Source organism: Abramis brama (assembly GCF_963993115.1).
Source record: "Abramis brama genome assembly, chromosome: 18".
In the NCBI taxonomy this organism is placed as follows: domain Eukaryota; kingdom Metazoa; phylum Chordata; class Actinopteri; order Cypriniformes; family Leuciscidae; genus Abramis; species Abramis brama.
The window spans coordinates 1,559,140-1,580,196 of NC_139980.1; the positions used below are offsets into that span (position 1 = coordinate 1,559,140).

At 37.6% G+C, this 21,057-nt stretch overlaps 1 protein-coding gene across 2 annotated transcripts in view; it reads left to right on the forward strand.

Moving 5' to 3' along the window:
* The first annotated feature begins 978 nt into the window (after nucleotides 1-978).
* LOC311068880 (dynein axonemal intermediate chain 1-like) overlaps nucleotides 979-21,057 on the forward strand; it is a 20,553-nt gene continuing 474 nt past the window's right edge. Inside the window, exons 1-17 of one of the 2 annotated variants that reach the window (XM_084091662.1) lie at nucleotides 979-1,101; nucleotides 1,989-2,045; nucleotides 2,174-2,427; nucleotides 2,523-2,603; nucleotides 3,382-3,429; nucleotides 3,616-3,700; nucleotides 3,785-3,902; nucleotides 3,990-4,033; nucleotides 4,125-4,375; nucleotides 6,063-6,152; nucleotides 6,237-6,318; nucleotides 6,528-6,604; nucleotides 7,446-7,594; nucleotides 8,149-8,248; nucleotides 12,855-13,037; nucleotides 15,416-15,536; nucleotides 20,625-21,057. The exon at nucleotides 20,625-21,057 is cut by the window's right edge and continues 474 nt beyond it. In XM_084091662.1, coding sequence (XP_083947788.1) covers nucleotides 3,652-3,700; nucleotides 3,785-3,902; nucleotides 3,990-4,033; nucleotides 4,125-4,375; nucleotides 6,063-6,152; nucleotides 6,237-6,318; nucleotides 6,528-6,604; nucleotides 7,446-7,594; nucleotides 8,149-8,248; nucleotides 12,855-13,037; nucleotides 15,416-15,484 — 1,212 coding nt within the window. In that variant the 5' untranslated portion in view covers nucleotides 979-1,101; nucleotides 1,989-2,045; nucleotides 2,174-2,427; ... (1 more) ...; nucleotides 3,382-3,429; nucleotides 3,616-3,651 and the 3' untranslated portion in view covers nucleotides 15,485-15,536; nucleotides 20,625-21,057. The remainder of the gene's footprint in view (nucleotides 1,102-1,988; nucleotides 2,046-2,173; nucleotides 2,428-2,522; nucleotides 2,604-3,381; nucleotides 3,430-3,615; nucleotides 3,701-3,784; nucleotides 3,903-3,989; nucleotides 4,034-4,124; nucleotides 4,376-6,062; nucleotides 6,153-6,236; nucleotides 6,319-6,527; nucleotides 6,605-7,445; nucleotides 7,595-8,148; nucleotides 8,249-12,854; nucleotides 13,038-15,415; nucleotides 15,537-20,624) is intronic. The other variant, XM_084091661.1, reaches the window with a different exon arrangement.

The following is a 21,057-nucleotide window of genomic DNA, read 5'->3' on the forward strand; positions in this document are numbered from 1 at the left end:
ATATGAATAAATGTTTTACAGCTCTCGAATGCTGGCCTAGAGAATGTCCTTATACCGTGACTCAGTCTCATTCAGAGCTGAACCCTTGATGCAGAAGCCAAAGAGTTGTCTCAAAATCTGAGTATGTGGAAAACTGCATTTAACTGTCTGTCTGTTAACCCTGAAACTTGCATCTGAGGTAAAGATTTGCAGTAAAAACCTCGGTCACCTCTTCAGTCAGTGATGACTCTGCCACCTGGAATTGATTAGATTTTTCTTTTCTTTTTTTCTTTCATAATTACCTTAGGTTTAGGATCAGTGTTTGTTGTAGATGTGGTAGCCGATGCTGAATAATTCTCATAATTAACAGCTCACATTAATACCATATTAATATAATCCTTCACAGGAGTAATACATGTTACTCCTGTAAAGGATTATATTATACTAATAAATTTTTAGTTATTTTGTATTTAACTGAAAGAATGTGCTTATTTTTTATAGTTTTAAAATCAATTATTATTCAGATTAGTAATTTATAGGTAAATAATAAACAAAACAAAAAATAGTATCAGATTAAAACAACATACAAGCTTTCTGGACCAAAAAAAAAAAAAAAAAATATATATATATATATATACTTATATAGTGTAGTTTTTTTTTAATGCTTTGGGTAATTAAATTAATTTTGAGCCGAGGGAATGATGTTTAATTTTTTTAAAAAAACGAGCAGATCTATTGTGATGCCTCAATCGACACTTTTAATTCATTTTCACATTTTATTTGAATCACGACAGCCGTAATAGATTTAGTTTAATTGTGTGGTGTATTTTGCCCATTATCTTTAATTTGGGGGGCATTTCTGTTCATTTTGGCCCTACACACCACCTTTCAAAAGTTTGAAGCGGTTTGAGCAGAGCCATCTCTCTCTATGGCTCTGGGTTTGAGGGAAGGAATATCTCATTATGCGCGTGCACATCCCGCTGCCATGACAACGACTCACAAACACTAACAGTATCAAGCGTTAGCCGTTTCAGTGGAGTAATTGTTTTGTTGATAACGTAACTTTACAGTAAGCAAAAAGGAATGTCCGACCCTCAAAAAGAAGCAGTGAAATCTGAAGAGGTAAATTGTTAACGATATTACAGCTAATGCTAATTCGTAATCCAACGAAAATAGACTGATAAGTTAGATGGGCTCGACATTAACGCTTGTCCATGACACGTGGATTTTTGAAGGCTCAAGTGAAAGAGAATTTTACTTAACTTTAATGACAAAAATAACTAGGGAAGCATCAAAACACGAGAATGATTTTGATTTTATTACATTCAATGTAAACAGAGATTGATGAGGGGTATTTCTAACAAGGTCGCATTGTTGAGGCTCGATGCCTGTCTCAGTCAGAGACTTTCGTAGCATAACAGCACACACAAGAAACGTTATTAACGTAATAAAAAAAGTTATTTTTATTTATAACATATGATATAGTTAACAAAACACAAATAAAGGAGCTGTTCTTCTGAATATCATCACGATTGCAAATGTTACATTGAATTTATAGTTAAATAAATAAGAAATAAATAACAAGTAACTTTGTTCATATTAAGTTAACGTTACTTAAAGAGAAAAGGAAAACACTCAGCGCTGTGTTTTGAATGTTTCGGCATTTTGAACGAATCGTTTGAACGAATGACTCAAAGACTCACTCATTAAGACGGTCTCTTGGCGCCACCTATTGGCAGTTTAGTTTCATGTTTAAAGCATCATTGCATTTTTTATTTGTATATTCAAACATTTATTTAAAACATCAGTCTCATAACATTATTTACTGCAGTTGTAATTTTTCAGTGTAAAATAAATTATTTAATTTGATTGAACAGCCCTATAGTGTCTTCACCAAAACTGAATTTGTTGATCAAATGTAAGAATGTGATATGAAAGAGGATGCATGCATGTATTTTCAGTTTATGCATAACCAACTGCACTTTGCTTTTTTAAATGATGTTTTGCAGGACGTAGCTTGTAAGCCCAAGCCTCTTCATGCAAACTTCTCAGCTAATGCCAGTCTGGTGAGAAAATCTTGCCAGTAAATTATTTTGAGCATTTTTTGTGGTTTACCTGCAGTAAAACAGAACTATGCTTGTGTTGTTGTGGATACGGACATGTTTAATGTTAGCATGCCCTGCTCTTTCTGCAGTCAGTAATCTATGATTTTTACCAAGAGGAACTGAAGAGGCTGGAAACAATTAAAAAAATGGAAGAACAGAAGAAGGAGAGAGCGCTGCAGCCAAGGAATTAATTTGTTGCTAAAAGTTCCTAAATGACGTTGTGATGTCATTGCGCTATGACGTCATTTTGTAATTGCAACACACACAGAAAAAAAAAGAAAAAAAAAAGTTAAATAAATAAATTTGCGACAACACGAGGATAGTGGACTTGGCTGTCGGTCAGGTGAGTGGTATGATACATGTCTTCCAATACTACATATTGTTCCTTCTCGGTGAGTTCGTTCTTTGCAAGTGCCTGAAATATTTGACTGATTACAGGATCCTGATGTTGTTCATCCCAGATGTTTTCAGGGGTGATCGGAAACTCCTCTTTTTGACTGGTGTACACATCACATCCAGGTATGTGGTACATTCGTGAAAGAGCATCAGGTACTACATTTAACTTTCCTTTTCTGTACTCCATCACAAAGTCGAACCTTTGTAGCCTGAGAGTCTGATGAGTCGGCTGGTTGTGTTTGTGGAACTCATCATCGATATATATACGAAACATATGACTCCAAGCAATCCTCTCAGGACGATCTCATTATTATTACAGACTATAATCTAGATGTGCTGTGTTTGACAGAAACCTGGCAAATATAATTCTTTTGAAGTGTTGGTGCTTAATACAGCAATATATAGTGTAAATGATAAATCACGTTTGAGATGTGTGCTGGCTACTGTATACAGGCCACCAGGGCACCATACAGACTTTATCAAAGAATTTGCTGACTTTCTATCAGAGTTAGTACTGGCTGCAGATAAAGTCATAATTGTTGTTGATTTTAATATACATGTAACGTTAGATAATGAAAAAGATGCATTGGGATTGGCATTTAAAGACATTTTTAACTCTATTGGAGTTAGACAACACGTGTCAGGACCTACTCATTGTCGTAATCATACCCTAGATCTAATATTATCACACAGAATCAATGTTGATGCCGTTGAAATTCTGCAGCAGAGCGATGACATCTCAGATCATTATCTAGTCGATGTTTTTCATGTTATTTTACATTGGAAAATTTACTGTCTATTTCTGTCATTTTAGACATTTTTTATTTATTTAAAAAATACAGGAAATATCTGTCAAATAAAACACTACAAATTCCTTTAAATGTATTATTATTTTTTACAGGGCACAGCTAAGGGAGAAGACTGGTACTGGCAGGATTCAAGTGACGAAGTACGCAAACCTTCGGACCCGTGATCTCACTCTACATAATGACACATTATAGTGATATTGGGATGATTATTATACATGTTTCTATTTCTTTTGTTCAAAAGTGATTAAGAAAATGATTGTTCAAGAGTGTGATTGATTTGTTTAAAAGGTTTGTTGAAAGGGAAAAATCCCCTCTTGTGCTTCCAGAAACAGGACATATCCCATCTAGATCATGCAGTCAAGATGATGGAGCGTTCAGTGGTTCTAGATAGAAATGGAGACATTACAGATGGTATATAGAGAAAACATTTATTAGGGATTACTGATGGATGGACAGACATTAAAAATGTTTAACAGCTTTATATCCAAATCTCAGATTTCCTGTACTTTGAGGATCCCGCTGATGAATTTCGAGGAGAGAAGGGCACTCTTCTCCCGCTTTGGAAGTTCCAGTATGATAAAGCCAAAGGACTGCCTGTGACTGCCCTCTGCTGGTGAGTTTCATACTTTATTAAAACAATGTTTTTTGAGTAAAATAGGAAGCCCTTCTTTGAATGACGTATGTCTTTGTTTATTTTTAGGAGCACTGAATACAATGATTCGTTCGCTGTTGGTCTTGGGTCATGTAAGTTTACTATTTACTCTGAGAGAAAACCTTAGACAAGGAATCTTTTGTAAGCTGAATGACTCTGAAGTGTTTCTTCTTACCCCTCAAGATGGATGTACTCATGAGGATCGTGAGGGCATGCTTCTCTTTTACAGCCGGAAGATGCACCTTTACCCAGAATTCATCTTCTACACAGACTCAGGCGTAATGTGCGTAGACATCCACAAACAACGGCCCGACCTGGTGGCTGTGGGTCTGAATAATGGCTGTGTCGCAGTGTACAGCCTGCTGGAAAAGAGTAAGCAGCCCATTTATACCAGCACAGCCAGCTCCGGGAAACACAAAGGTCCTGTGATGCAGGTATGGAGGAGGATATGACCATGGAGTCATGGGTAAAATAATAACAGTAAACCATCATTACCTATGATATGAAAATGGAGCTGTATGTTCAATACAATGGTCGGAATAGAATACTACTCTTACTAGTTCTGTAATATGAAGTATATGCAGTACTGTATAGACCAACGCTACTTTTGCGTCATCGAAGGGTAACGCCCCTTTTTGGGGGAAAACAAAGGGATTCCCCTGAGAACAGAACTCGCTCGCTCTAGACCTGCAAAGTTTCTTGATAGCAAAAATCGCACAAACATACACTCTCTTTGGACTATTCAGACATCTACCACTATCTCGTGGAATCACCAAGTAAGTAGCCTATTTTTTTTTTTTGTCATTAACACACTCCCAGTATGACAAACTAGACGATGAGGCCATGTCAAGAGGAGTTGGTGGTTTACTTGGATCATATTTCACTTGATTTAAGCTATTTTAGCTATAACTTACTAGTTAGAAAGACGAAGCTGATTAACGTGATTAACGTTAGCTCTCACTAGGCACGCTACCTTGGCTGTTAACTGATTTTACTGTTGAAATAGTGGCAGGCTAGGACTAAAGTGGACTTGGCTGGTTTCTGCTAAGTGTCTAGAAAGTGCTAGGACTTTGAAAGTTGTAAAAAGGTTTACAGTGTGCGGCAAAATATGTATGGGACATGTTTTTCATTGTCTCTACCCCACTTAAGGTACAGACTATTTATGTTTTTAGCCTCTGACATGATTGTTCTGTACAGTGTTTGAGGGTTTCTTACTAGTATAGCTAGTCGACAACAAAACTGTCAATAGCTTAAATCAAGTGAAATATGATCCAAGTAAACCACCGACTCCTCTTGACATGGCCTCAATCGTCTAGTTTGTCATACTGTGAGTGTGTTAATGACAAAAAAAATAGGCTAACGTTACTTACTTGGTGATTCCACGAGATAGTGGTAGATGTCTGAATAATAGTCCATATTTGGCCACTGCGTGGGGTCATTAATCCAGTTTTCGACCATTTCAAAGGGACACCTCTGTAACTCCCTATCCAGTAGCTTCTTTAAATACCGCTCACGGTCCTCGGCCGGCAAAGAGAGTGTATGTTTGTGCCATTTTTGCTATCAAGAAACTTTGCAGGTCTAGAGCGAGCGAGTTCTGTTCTCAGGGGAATCCGTTTGTTTTCCCCCAAAAAGGGGCGTTACCCTTCGATGACGCAAAAGTAGCGTTGGTCTATACTGTGTTTGTGCAGTATGCACTATTTTTTAAATATACTTGTATACACTACTGTTCAAACACATTATTTTTTCTGACAGATTATTATAATCAAAGAATCCTGATATTTTTTTTAATCGTAGTTCCACAAACAACACATAAGCAATTAATTTAAATAAAAATTAATATTAATATTGATTTCTGAAGCATCATGTGACACTGAAGTGATGGCTATTTAAATATAATAATATTTAACTGTACTTTTGATCAAATCAATGCAGCCTTGGTGAGCATAAGAGGCATTAAAATATATTCAAACATTAAAATATATTACCGACCCCAAACGTTTGAATGGTAATGTATTTAAATAAAATTAAATACAGATTTATTATTCAGTGCTTGAATAGTTTTAGTGATTGTTGGTTGATAAAAAAAGTCTTGGCTCTTGTGTTTCATTGTCTTCGTTACAGGTAAAGTGGCTGGAAGACGAATTTGACGGGAAACACAGCTTCATCTCTGTGGGCGCTGATGGACGAGTGGTGTCTTGGACACTGAGAGAGGTACAGAAGGAAATATCTAAGTGTTGATTCTAAAACAAGTCCTTTTTGTAAGAGGTTAATTGATGCCAATCATTTGGATTTCAGCGTGATCTAAGCTTCAACAACATCAACCAACTCCCAGCCATGGACAAAGTTCCTGATGACCTTAAGGATGTCATTACTACAGGTATGGACCACATTACTTTTTTTGTTATAAACACATACTTCTCAAGCGAGCTTCTAATCAGTTCCATTTATGTTCATATCTGTTTTTAGAAATCACACATAACAGAAAGAAACCGTTAAAATGTCAAATGCAATAAAAGTGCTAATGGTGTAAAAATTGCATGCACTAATGTATGATCCTCACTGAAGATATGTTCTCTGTGGTTCTAGCTGGAACATCTTTGGACATTCACAAACAATGTGACGGGTCTTTTCTCCTTGCCTCTCAATCTGGAACGATTTACAAGGTCAGTCGTATACCATCACATCCAATATGATCGTTTATACCAAGGTCTATCATACAGTCATTCAGCCAAACATTGTTTTTATATACAGTACCCTGTGAACATCTGCAGTCTTGAGTCATTTAGCATTTACACTATTTATTTTGACAGACCAGACAGTTTTGTTTCTCATCTCATACCACGCTTTGGTCTGTATAACTTGTTTTGTTTTAAATGACAAACATCACAGGCCAACACATGTTCTTCTTTAATATTTTCACTCCTACTGACTCCCAACATCCCTCCACTTCTACAAAACACACTCACACACGTTTACTTGGCTATCTAAATGGGGATATTCCATAGACTTCTATTAATTAATTAGTTATAAATACTGTAACCAAACCTTAACCCACACCCTGACCTTAAAAGAAAACTTTCTACTTTATTTACTTTTTACACACACACACACACACACACACACACACACACACACACACACACACACACATACACAAAAATAAGCATCTATGTGACATGCAACAGCCATTAAAGCTAATCAGATGCTTGCAGATTTTCTTTTTTAAGTTTTATATATATGTATACGTATGTATTTTTAATAAAGATAAGGTTAAAAAAAAATAGCTAAACGGATGCTGCAGGATTTATGCTTTAAACTTGATGGATCGTGCTTGGTGGATCGAACAAACTCCAGAGCTGCACAAAACAAGAAACATTATGTGGATCATTTTTCACCAGCAGATAATTAAGCAGTATAACATGAGCAAGAGTGGTGTTGTATAAAACAAGCATTTTTTTTTTTCATGGTAATTTAACCAATAATGAGTTTGTTTGTCTTTCACAGGGCTCTACATGCATTTCCACTTTCCTAGAGGCGTATGATGCACACTTCCTCAAGAGTGTCCAGTGTGTGAGGTGGAATCCCTTCCATTCCAACATCTTCATCTCCTGCGGCTTGGACGGCATGGTGAAAATTTGGGATGAGAGAATTAAGTATGAGCACTTATTCCCTGTAGCACTATATCTACAGCAGCCTTTTCCAACTTATCCTTCAGTTGTCTGAATTTTAAATGTCTTAATTGTAAATTTGACAAATCAATTAGACTGTCTATGTTCCGCAAAAAGACAACTTTGAGTTAATAATAATGAATGAATCTTTCTCTTGACTGCACATTTTGTGTACGTGTTAGTAGCCAGACACATTCAATTTACAAATGACTACGCCACTCTTGCATTAAAAAAAGAAAAAGGTGGATAGAGCTTTACCCTCTGAAGTGTTCGTAGGATCTGCAATGGCAGGATAAGCAATTAGAAGTGTGTTCATATATTACAAGTTGACCGAATAGATTTCACAGTAGACTTTTCAGCATCCTGTGACACCACAGACAACAATTTTGACTTGCCCCTCAATTTGTGAAATCAAACATAGATTGTTTACATGACTGCATTTACAATGAAAGTCTGGGGCAAGTTGTATAGAAGCTTGTTGTATTGTTATATATATTGTTTTGACTGAATAGTAGCTGAATGAAGTATGTGTCTTCCAGGTCTACTTTGTTCACCTTTGACCTGGGAACTGATGTGATAGATGTGGCCTGGGCTCCATACTCCTCCACTGTCTTTGCTGCTATCACCTCTGATAGAAAGGTAAACAGCCAACCTCTAATACAAACCCAATGGTAAAATCCACAATATGATAAAATCCTTTTTAAAAAAATTTTTAATAAATAATAATAATAATAACAAAAAAGTAATAAATATAATGACATTAATAATACATTTAATAATCCCTCACCTTAAAAAAAAAGAGAAAAAAAAGAAAAAGAAAAGTGATCATTAGTGCAATCAAAAGTAATAATTTCCTGCTCTTAAAATAGTAGATATCTATCATCCCATGGAAACTAAAGTAGCGTCTGTTGTAAGTAAATAAGAAAAGTAAGAAAGTAAAATAAATAACACGTTTTTAGCCTATTTTTTTTAAAAGAACAAAGAGAAAAGGGTTCAGGACATAACAGAGGCCTAATTTGAACTGTTACATAATGACAACAGCTCAATATAGGCTATGTCACGAGCATCATGTGTGCTACCATCTGCTCTATTGCTCTGACTTTGACTTTAAATGTAATCCTACTAGGGTTGGGTATCGTTTGAATTTGAACGATTCCGATTCCGATTCCAATTCCTTGTTTCGATTCCGGTTCTTAACGATTCTCGATTCCGATTCTTTTAAGAGGTAGGGTCAAAAAAGTTTAGATCAATTTTAATTCTATGAATTTTTTACTTTTTATGAACTTTACTATGAATTTCTCACAGGGCTGTTTTCAACTACAGTACAATATAAATATCAAATCTATTTTAAACAATTTTTTTAGGATATTTTAAATGAGCTAGCTAACCAACGGTCTTTCTGAAGGAAATAGTCTGACCTAAATGGGCTATCAGGTAAAATAGGCTAAATAAGGTTGTTTACACTCATGTGTAAATGTGTTTTCATCATTTATTTATTTATTTATTTTACGTTCGCCGGCATCGCGCACAGTTTTCAAACGAACGAGCAGAGGACGAGAGAATATGGTTGTAACTTGCAAGATACCGAAGAATAAGAAAACATCATATAAGTACGTTTTTAAAGTTTAACGTCAGGGTTGTTTGCTCTGAATACATTTTATGAGGCACTGTGAGTTAATAGGGGAACGTGAGTAAAATGAATCCGATCGCTCAAACCACTTCAGGAGGTGGCCTGGGCCGCATTCCAGACGAAACTGGACAAGTGTAAATGCATCTGGTTGTTGAAACCACATATGTAAATTGTCCTCCTCCCAAAAATGCAAAAAAAATAAATAAACGTGTGAGAGCGTGTTATAGGCTATGTAATGTAATAGCCAGATACGACGATACTGGAACACGCGCGTCACCGCAGATGAGAAGCTGAGCATCTGTTCATTAAGCCAACGTGCAAACTATCGCAAAGTAAAGTGAAAGTAAGTCGCAGACGCTTAACACATAATCATCATCATTAAAAGTAAAGAAAGAAATGATCTTACCAGGGCTGTTGTCACTCTCTCTTATTGCGGTCTTTGATTTTGAAATTAGCTGATGATCAATAAAATGCAGCTCATATCTGTTGCTTTCAGTGACGTGCACAATCTGCATATAGCGCGGGAATTGAAGATCGGATTTAAATCCGTTTCGCAAAAACACATTTATGTGACCAGGTGTAAATGGAATCGTTTTGATTAATCAGATAGCTATCCAATCTGAGAAAACGCATGAAGTGACCAGGTGTAAACAGCCCCTAACAGCGGTGTCTTCTTCCGGTCGGCAGACTGGGAATCGAAACTAGGAATCGAAATTTAAACTTTTGAACGATTCCGGGAAAATCGCAAAGCTAGTCCCGGTTCCAATCGATACTCGATACTCGATACCCAAGCCTAAATCCTACCTGATCTGGCTTGCTTTGGACTTCCTTCAGTCATCCTCAAGGGAAAGTCATTCTAAATGTGACAGATGCACAACAGCAAATATACTTTATATGTATTAAAAGTTATATATATTGCTACGATAGTCGGTGTTACCGGTGTTAAGTTGCAACACCGGTTTCATCACTTGCCCACCGCGGCACCGAAAAAATAAAAATATATGTTTTTTAAAGCGTTAAAAATATTTAACACAATTACGCAGTATCCATTTTTTTTATGTCATCCGTTGACTAGCGTTGAATGATCATCACGCTCTTATTAATGTGAATGCTTTTAAACCATTCAAGCACGACAAGACTAAAGAGACCGCGCTGCAAGTCCTGCCTATTACACACACACACACACACACACACACACACGACCCACGACCCACAGAAAAGACGCGCATCAGTATCGAGTTCTCTTTCGGGCTTGAACAAACACACAAATTATGCCAAAATGTCCGTTTTGTCGAGTGTCCTCATAAGAGCAGTCTTAAATGATTTAAATGAAGTTCTGTCATTAAGTCAAGAACACACATGACAATAAAAATGATTTAGGAAATTTTTTATTGAATAAATTGCAATTCAAGTTGATAAATTCTGAATAAAATTTTGGTGGTATGGCTCTGTTCAGGGAGTCCTCTGACCTTTCATGAGCACCATGAAATAGCAGAGAGTCAGAGGACAGCAGCAGCATTAGGGAACGCTCACACAGTTTAGGACTGGGAGAGCTGAACTATTCCCCCTACGAACAGAGCAGCAACGATGACAGAAAGCAAATGCCACGTTATACACGACAAGGAGGAGCTGGGGAGGTGGCGGGCTGCAAAGAAAAAGCAGTTAGGAGCGAACTGAATCTGTTTAAAGAGGGTGCCCTGTTTTATCGTAGCCATTAGCAGCGAGGGGAGTTGAACAGCTGATGCAAAACAGCTGAGCAGATCAGCTGATGAGACTGTGTTGTTGGCCTATAGCGTTAGCAGCGTCTTCACTACCTGGCCTGCCAGAACTGACGCTTACGCTCAATTCTTAAATGAACGTAGAGATTTGTGAGAAAATGGGACGCGTGTCAGATCGCGTCTCTGTTAGCAGCGCTGGTCTTAAAGTGTCATTAATGTTAATCAAAGAACAAAGGTAAGAATTACTCACTCAGACCCGGCGCCAGGAGGATTATTATACCGGTAGCCTAATGACTCCGCTATCTTTTAACACATCTCCGGCGAACGGCTTCTTCACGCAAAAGAAAAACTCTTCATGAAGCGCAGTGAAATTCAGCGACCTATGTGGCGTTTCCTGATGGATCGAGGTTGTTCGTTAACTTCATTTTATACGTGCAATTCACACGAGCTCTAAGCGCATGCCAGACTGCTGCGATAGTCAAACTTTATTAATGAAACAGAGGGAATCATTTCTTTAATGTATTTTTTTTTCTTCTTCTTTTCTTTTTTTTACCGGTTAGCCGGTAAAACGACTTTCATAGTTTTCAGTTACGTGACTGGTGCGGAGACCTGGAGTGTTATTTACATTTTTTATTTAGTTTTATTCATATTTTGATTTTGAATTAGTTTTATTTTTAAACTTTCGGATTCAACCCATGTTCTCAAGCAGTGAAAAATAGAGGACACTGACAACGCGCTATAAGACAGGACCGAGCAGGTAATATTTAATTCAGCTTGGTCCGAATCAAAATTACAGGTGTGAAACCTCCCCCGGACCAAACGGACGAAATTTGGTCCGACGAAAAGAGCTAGTCTCGGTCCGGATCAAACTGAACAAAGGTTTGGTTCGTTTCTAGTGTGAAAGCATTTTCTGTATGGTTCGGACTTTCACACCATTTACAGGAAGTTCCGGTGGTTCCCGCGTAGACTAAACAACTAAAGAAGAATATTTATGTGCAGTCCTGCCCACAGCGTTTCTTCCAGCTGATCACACACACACACACACACACACACACACACACATTTGTCCTGTGTCCTGCCGGCGATGATAAAATGTTCACACAACGAGGACGTTCATTTGGCGAATGTGAACTAGCCTCGAGTATAGTCGGTGCTGCAGGGAGTAATGCCATAATAATAACAGTATAGTGGCAACGATATGCGTCTGTTCATTCATTTTTGTCAAAGTTACCTGCCGACTTGACAACAAGCTGACGTCAGACGCACGTCCGTTTACAAACCAATCAGTGTTAAGATGCAGCCCACATGATGACGACGACAGGACGCAAGTACGTCATGAAAAGTTCTTTAGTGCGCTCGCATAATTGCAATGTGAAATCAAACCAAAACTAACCTAATGTATACAATGTATCAAAACATGAACTTTGGTTCGGACCTTGGTGCGGACTTTCAGGTGTGAAAGGGCCCAAAGTCTCAACTTTCAAATTTGGTCAGTCAAGTAAAATTAAACAATAAATAGGCCTACCGTTTTGTGGCTCTTTAATGTGTCGTGACAGATTGCCTCAGTTAAAGCCAAGTTCAAATCCACCGACGTTAATCTAACTCTCCTGACTGCTTTATCGGACAAAAATGGTGGATTTTGATTGGTCAGACTCAGATCGCATGGCAATCAAACTCCCTGCAAGGGATGAATTGACACTAATTTAAGCACCAGCTTTTTAAAAGCTGTGTAATTTTTTTTTTTATCTTGAAATATATTATCTTGCTTGCTGACACTCAGAGCCAAAGCAAGAAAGGTGCTAATGTCTGCTTCACACTGAAAACATCAAAACATAAACTGATACTACATAAATGACAAAGACTACAACTTCCTGCTCCTCTTCTATTTCTTTCACAGGTTCATGTGTTCGACCTCAGCGTCAACAAATATGAGGCTCTCTGCCAACAAACAGTGGTGTCAAGGAATAAAAGGCCTGTGAAAATCGAATTCAACCCTGTCCATCCCTTCATCATCGTGGGTGATGACCACGGCCATGTCATCAGCCTCAAGCTCTCGCCCAACCTCCGCAAGAAGCCTATGGTAAGTGATGCACTAATATTATGTATAGGCCTCCAATGAAATCACATGCTTAATCGATCAGTGCGGTTTCAATCACTGCTGTGCTGAATTGCTAAATCTGCGTCTTTGTGACCGCTTCAGACATTCATTTACAACACACGCACAACCCAGTTACTGAACGGCTCAGTTTAACTAAGTGACATTTGATGAGAATGTTTCGGGAACACATTAACGTATTGAACGTAAATTTAAATATCATTTGTTTGCCAGGCAATAAACATAGTAATTCCAGATACAAATCCGTCAGAAAGAATGTACTGTGGGAAAAGGGCTTTCAGAACAAATAGATGCAGAGAAATAAATGACATGACTGAAGGTCCTTGAAGCTTTGCAGTGATTTCAGAGTGAACAAAGTCAAATGAATAATTCAGGTTCCAAATCGACACCACTGTTCCAAAGTTTGGGCTCGCTAAGATTTTTATTTTTTTATTTTTTGTGTATAAGATGTTTTTGAAGAGGTCTCTTATGCTCACAATGCCTGCGTTTATTTTATTTTGAAATATTGTGAAATAAATGTAGAAAATAAAATGTTTAAAATAACTGTTTTCTATTTTGATATTTTTTTAAATATATTTATATCAGCATCAATTACTCCAGTCTTCAGTGTCTCAATGACTGTTTGTGTTCTATTTCACTGACGAAAATAGTTCCAAAGGAAAACACTCAGCGCTGTGTTTTGAATGTTTCGGCCTTTTGAACGAATCGTTTGAATGAATGACTCAGAGGGCCCTATCTTGCACCCAGCGCAATTGACTTTGTACACCAACGCATGTATCATTCCTATTTTGCACCCGCGCACAGCGGACTTTTCCCTCCACAGACGCACGTCGGTTAACTAAGAAATACACTTGCGCTCCCGGGGCGGTTCAGCGCAAAGCGGAGGCGTGTTCCGGCGCAAACGTTCCCTCATGCTATTTTACAGGTTTAGAAAACAATTCCGCCACTGACCGAAAAAAACTAGTTTAAAGTCAGTGGCGCGTTGCGCATGTTATTCATATGCTATTTTAAGGGCGCATGCTTGACCTTAATCAATGTAGCGTGTGCACAACGCGCATACACTTTGATTCTCTCATATACACAGACGCAGCAGTTATCATTTTTGCAAATCATACATTATTACGATAGATAGATAGATAGATAGATAGATAGACAGTTTATTATAAAAGCATACATCTAGCTTACACATTTACCCAAATTATCATACGCCTGTTTAACCGAACTTAATTTGGGTGTGTTTCTCCATCCCCAACGGCCCTGACGAGATCGTCGGTCTCCTCGGCTGTGAACCGCTGCCGGCGCGCGCCTGGCAAATCCGCCGTTATAATAGGAATCCGCTTTAGAACAAGCGCGCCTGCTCTTAAAGGAAATGTGAGATGACGCTCTGATTGGTTTATTTCACGTTACGCCCAAACCACACCTATGAGTAATGAAGCTACTTCAGACCAACCCATTTTAGATTTGCATCGGGCGCAAGAGTCATTTATCCCGCCGGTATAATAGCAACAGCGCCGAGACCCGCCCACAAAGTTACTTGCGTTTCGCGCTTGATACTTGCGTTTCAGATCGTTAAAATAGGGCCCAAAGACTCACTCATTAAGACGGTCTCTTGCCGCCACCTATTGGCAGTTTAGTTTCATGTTTAAAGCATCATTGCATTTTTTATTTGTATATTCAAACATTTATTTAAAACATCAGTCTCATAACATTATTTACTGCAGTTGTAATTTTTCAGTGTAAAATAAATTATTTAATTTGATTGAACAGCCCTATAGTGTCTTCACCAAAACTGAATTTGTTGATCAAATGTAAGAATGTGATATGAAAGAGGATGCATTAATTTAATAAGGCCAATAAAATAAGAAAAAAAAAAAAAGGCCTTTATAAACGCAAATAACGCCCTGGGGGTAAATGCAAATGTCACAAATATGCAGATTTAAGTAGGCTATGTAAACACTGATAGAACACTGATGAGAATATTGCTTCAGAATAAATTATATTTACACCACCAAAAATACTCTGACAATTAAGAAAGGCAGTGATTTACTTTTCCAAAGGACAAGCACATGACACGGCTTCATGTTGAGCCCAGGAGACTTTGTAGGTTTTCTGTATTTTCAGTTTATGCATAACCAACTGCACTTTGCTTTTTTAAATGATGTAGCTTGTAAGCCCAAGCCTCTTTATGCAAACTTCTCAGCTAATGCCAGTCAGGTGAGAAAATCTTGCCAGTAAATTATTTTGAGCATTTTTTGTGGTTTACCTGCAGTAAAACAGAACTATGCTTGTGTTGTTGTGAATACGGACATGTTTAATGTTAGCATGCCCTGCTCTTTCTGCAGTCAGAAATCTTTGATTCTTGCCAAGAGGAACCAAGAGGAACTGAAGAGGCAGGAAACGCCCTATTCTAGATGAGGACGACGACGAGAAGAGGAGATGCGTCTGCACAGAACAACCCGACAGGTAACATTAATACAAATCAATACTCACATGTATGCAGAAATAACAGTGGGACACATGGGGTGTGCAATATCACAATATTTGATCATGGACGATTAAAATGTCTCCACGATCTGCTTTTGAAGAAATGTTGTAGTATCGTGTTACTGCGCACATTCAATCAGTTGCAGTTCTGTTACATTCGCATCACATGTTAAGGCAGAGGTAGAGTTACAGTCACGGGACACTGCCATTCACAAAAGTTTGTTATTTGCATGTGATTGAAAGCCTTGCCGGTTAAACATTTAATTTGCATACACCCAAAGCTCACAGGCACTAAAAGCCTGTCAAACAGCGCCTGGATACTGGACTAAGTTATCTTTCTAGTCTTATTGTGCTAATACTGTCAAATACACACAAGCTTTACATAAACACAGTTGGTTATGTCTAAAGTGAAAGCAAATATTTGAGAGAAAATCGAGTGCATGTCATATGCATGTATATTAGATGTGTACCGGTCTTAAAGTGACAGTAGCCTAATACTAAACATGCTGCCGCTTGTCCTTAAAGTGCCCCTATTATGCTACTTTAAAGGCTCCTAATGTTGTTTGGAGTCTCCTACAACAGGATTAATTGACACAGTTTTAGGTAATAGAGGCCCACAGCTGATTAGCAGAAATATTTCAGTAGGAATAATAACGGGAGTTAGCCAGTTAGCAGGAGACCTATACAATATAAAACTCAAAACTAAGTATTTTGAACACCGGTAGAAAATATATACACCAGTAGAATTAGTCCTACTTACAGGTTGCCCTGGTGAAAAAAAAAAAAAAGCTAAATATACTTGCAGCCAGACTAATTATCAGTACACTTCAAGTGTGTAAATGATTAGTTAACTTGAAGTGTGCTATTTTGAAACAACTAATTTTGTACTAAGTATATTTTAGTAGTAATTAAATTGTAGTAAAGCATAACTTTAAGTGTATTTAGTGTACTTTAGTGTACTAAATTGGAACAACTTTAAGTATACTTAGGGGGTAATAGTAGTAGGGACTAATTACATGCTTGATTAGTGATATTAAAGTGTACTTTATATGTGTTACAAGTACATTACAAATTCATTATGAGTGTCTTCGAAACATACAAGAAATATACCCAGGTGAAAAAGAAATATATTTAAAGGTGTGGTTGATTATGATTTCACTATTTTAACTTCAGTTAGTGTGTAATGTTGCTGTTTGAGCATAAACAACATCTGCAAAGTTACAACGCTCAAAGTTCAAAGCAAAGGGAGATATTTGCTTTTAAAGAAATCGCTTTTTAAGGACTACAACAAACGGCTGGTAGGGACTACACGACATTCCTCGGTTAGTGACATCACCAACACTAGAATTTACATAAACCCCGCCCCCGGTAACACGATTTATAGATTATCAAGACAGAGGGCCCTATCTTGCACCCAGCGCAATTGACTTTGTACACCGACGCTATCATTCCTATTTTGCACCCGCACAAAGCGGACTTTTCCCTCCACAGACGCACGTCGGTTAACTAAGAAATACACTTGCGCTCCCCGGGGCGGTTCAGCGCAAAGCGGAGGCGTGTTCCGGCGCAAACGTTCCCTCATGCTATTTTACAGGTTTAGAAAACAATTCCGCCACTGACCGAAAAAAAACAGTTTAAAGTCAGTGGCGCGTTGCGCATGTTATTCATATGCTATTTTAAGGGCGCATGCTTGACCTTAATCAATGTAGCGTGTGCACAACGCGCATACACTTTGATTCTCTCATATACACACAGACGCAGCAGTTATCATTTTTGCAAATCATACATTATTACGATAGATAGATAGATAGATAGATAGTTTATTATAAAAGCATACATCTAGCTTACACATTTACCCAAATTATCATACGCCTGTTTAACCGAAGTTAATTTGGGTGTGTTTCTCCATCCCCAACGGCCCTGACGAGATCGTCGGTCTCCTCGGCTGTGAACCGCTGCCGGCGCGCGCCTGGCAAATCCGCCGTTATAATAGGAATCCGCCATGGAACAAGCGCGCCTGCTCTTAAAGGGAATGTGAGATGACGCTCTGATTGGTTTATTTCACGTTACGCCCAAACCACACCTATGAGTAATGAAGCGACTTCAGACCAACACATTTTAGATTTGCGCCGGGCGCAAGAGTCATTTATCCCGCCGGTATAATAGCAACAGCGCCGAGACCCGCCCACAAAGTTACTTGCGTTTCGCGCTTTGACACTTGCGTTTCAGATCGTTAAAATAGGGCCCCATATATGCTAATCAATGACTAGAAGATAACTACACATCAGCTACATAAATTCATCAACTAACCATTCAGAAATGTCCTGTTGCTTCTACATGTTGTCACTTCTTCTTGAGTCTCTCCATCTTTCTGAATCCGGTTTGAACATAAAAGGCTAAAAGTTTTTGAAATTTTCAGTGCATGTAAGTGTGTGAGTGCAAGCTCTTGAAGCTCCGCCCTCTGTGCCGGGAGCCGCAGCTCATTTGCATTTAAAGGAACAGACACAAAACGGTGCGCTTTTGATTAAAAAATCTCTATTACAGAGGTCATATGAGATTAAACCATACTTACTATAGCAGCTGGTCTGAAAAACAACAAATATAAATATAAAAACAAGAGAGATTATATATACACACTAGGGCTGGGGGAATTAACGCGTTAATCTTTGTGATTAATTTGAGATGTTTAACGCGTTAAAACAAAATAACGCAATTAACGCAGCACTTTTTTTTGCCTCGTTTTAATGATTTACTGTTGCGGCTGCTATTGAAAACATGATTGAAAAGGCAGAACATATGCCGTCTCGCCCCTCCGTGTTTGGCGATCATGTTTCATTCTCGCGCAGCTTTCATGAGCGGGTCTTTTCCGCTCCGTGTGTGTGCCGCGATCTCCGTTCTGTGTGTGTGTGTGTGTCGGCGCGCTGCGCTCTCTGCTCAATGTTTTGCTCCGTGTTTGCGCTGCTTGTTCTGATCTGTCGTTAACGGCCCAAACGCTCCAATCATGTGCCGATCACGCACTGGAAAAGCAAAGTCCGCTCAAATAAGGTGAAATTTCTCTGTAGTAGCAGCCTAGACTTCTGTTTGCTGAGCTGGTATAGCCATGCTGGGCAACAATGGTAAAATGACCTGCTCTGATCACATGCTCTGGTATTAATAGCTTTGTAGGTCTATATTTTATTTTGATAATTAGTAAAAAAAAAAAAAAATCTGTTAAATTGATTATGTTGATTGATTATTGAAAAAGAATAATATATTGATATATTGATGTTTAATATTATTTTAATAGGGCTATTTTTTTCCTGTGTTGTTTAATTTAATTAGGTGATTCTAAGTTTAAATATTGATGATTACAAGCTTGGGGAAAATGCAATTAATGGCAATTAATTATAGCAAATTGTGCAATTAATTAGTTTTTTTTTTTTTATTGATTCCCAGCCCTAATACACACATATATATAAGGCAGGCAAATTATGATGAATGATTTGTTTTCTTTTTAAGAATGACAGTACGCTGAGTACAATGTACTTGGTGGGTGATATAATCAAAACCCTTCAGACTCAGCAGTTTCAAATGTATACTCTCTTATAAGCATCCCTTTTAACAATGTAATCTTTGTACTTATTTGTAATTAGAAATATATATTAGAAAGTAATCAAAAAGGCAATAAGGTTGTCAAGCTTGAACAGATATGAACACCAATCAACACACACTACCATAATTGGCTGGTCATCTCAAGACAAAGTAACTTTATGTGCATAACATGTTTGTTTTTTTTTTCAAACTTTTCAAAGATCAAGACAAGTAACATTCATTTAATGCAAATCTTACCTAGAATCACAATATAATGAGGTTCCAAATGTCACACGCCATGCAAACCTGAAGAAGCTGGGTAAAATTAAAAACAACACTACGTTTTCTATTAAATAGTAACAAACCCCCCACCCAAATAAAAATCTAAATTCTGTCATGATCACTCACCCTTAAGTAGTTCCAAACCATTTAAGACTTTCGTTCATCTTCGAGAAAAAAAACTGACATATTTTAATGAAACCTGAGAGATTTACATCCCTCCGATAAACGATTCACCAAATCTTTTTCACGTTTCAGAAAGTTAAATCGCAAACATCACCTAATCCATATGAATCGCGGTTTCCTCCTAGTCCTCTAAAGAGACACGATTGCTCTTTATATTTTTAACAGTTTAAATTTAGACTTCTAAATCCATCACATTCAAGTAACATGTACACACGCACAACATATCTGATAAACGGAAGCTCTGAGTGAGGTGCGAGGCGAGCTCATTATCATAAGAACCAATCACAACCATTCAACGGCTCTGGAACCAATCAGGACTAGTCACGTGTGTTATGCTATTGTTTGAATTTAAACAAGTACAAACTTTTTTAAACATCTTTGGAAAATGTATCTATGATGCATTTCAAATAATATGATGTTGAAATCCTTGTGGGAATTTCAGTAGTACAAACGTATCATGTAATGGACAACATTCTTTTAAGTAGCCTTTTACAAGTAGCCTGCAAACAAGTAAAAGTGACTAAAACATTAATTTTAGGTATGCTTATTGCAATGCTTAATAATAGTTGACTGAAGTTTCTAATACATTATAAGTTGTTCAAAATATTAAAATGATAAATACATAAATATTTAAAATATATTGAAGTAGGCCTAAGTGTTCATACATATTTTAAACACACTAAAAGCTTAATCATTTTGCTATGTGCTTACACAAAGTACTCATAAAATGTACTTTAAGTAAGAGCAACATAAGTATGTTTTCTTTAAACACACTAAAACTTCTCTAAAAGTATGCTTGTGTTTAGCATATTTCTTAAAAATCTAACTAAGCATATATTTATTACCAATGTACTTCTAATGCACTTGTTAGAAATATGTTTAAAGTATGCTTGTGTTCATACTGGATCCTCACCTGATCTGCACTGGTGTGTTCAGTCTAATGCTGTATGTTAACACGTTGTTGCTGTGTGTTTTTCAGTGAACTTAATGTTTCCTCATGAGCTGGTTTTATTTTTTTATCTTATCTTCAAGCTCCATGTTGCACTTAAGCTACACAATACAGCACAGCAGGCCCGGAGTGATGCGTGCAAGTGGAGGAGACGCTGCGCATGACGTGACGTATTGCATTCTGTATCTTTGTAGCCTAACTTGTGCAACTTTGTACACATTTGTTACTTAGGCCTACTTTGCTTAAGATATATATATTATTTATAACACACCCAGGTTCCTAACCAACGATGAAGACTTGACAGAGCAGCCATCAAGTGTTAGACAGTATTCTAGGTTATTACGTGAGGGACGTTTTTTGTCCAGTAATTAGAATCTCTGTGTTTTTAGAATTTAGTAGTAGGAAATTACTAGTCGTCCAGTTTTTTATATCAACTATGCATTCTGTTAATTTTGTGAATTGGTAAGCTTCGTCAGGGCGTGAAGAAATATAGAGCTGAGTATCATCAGCATAACA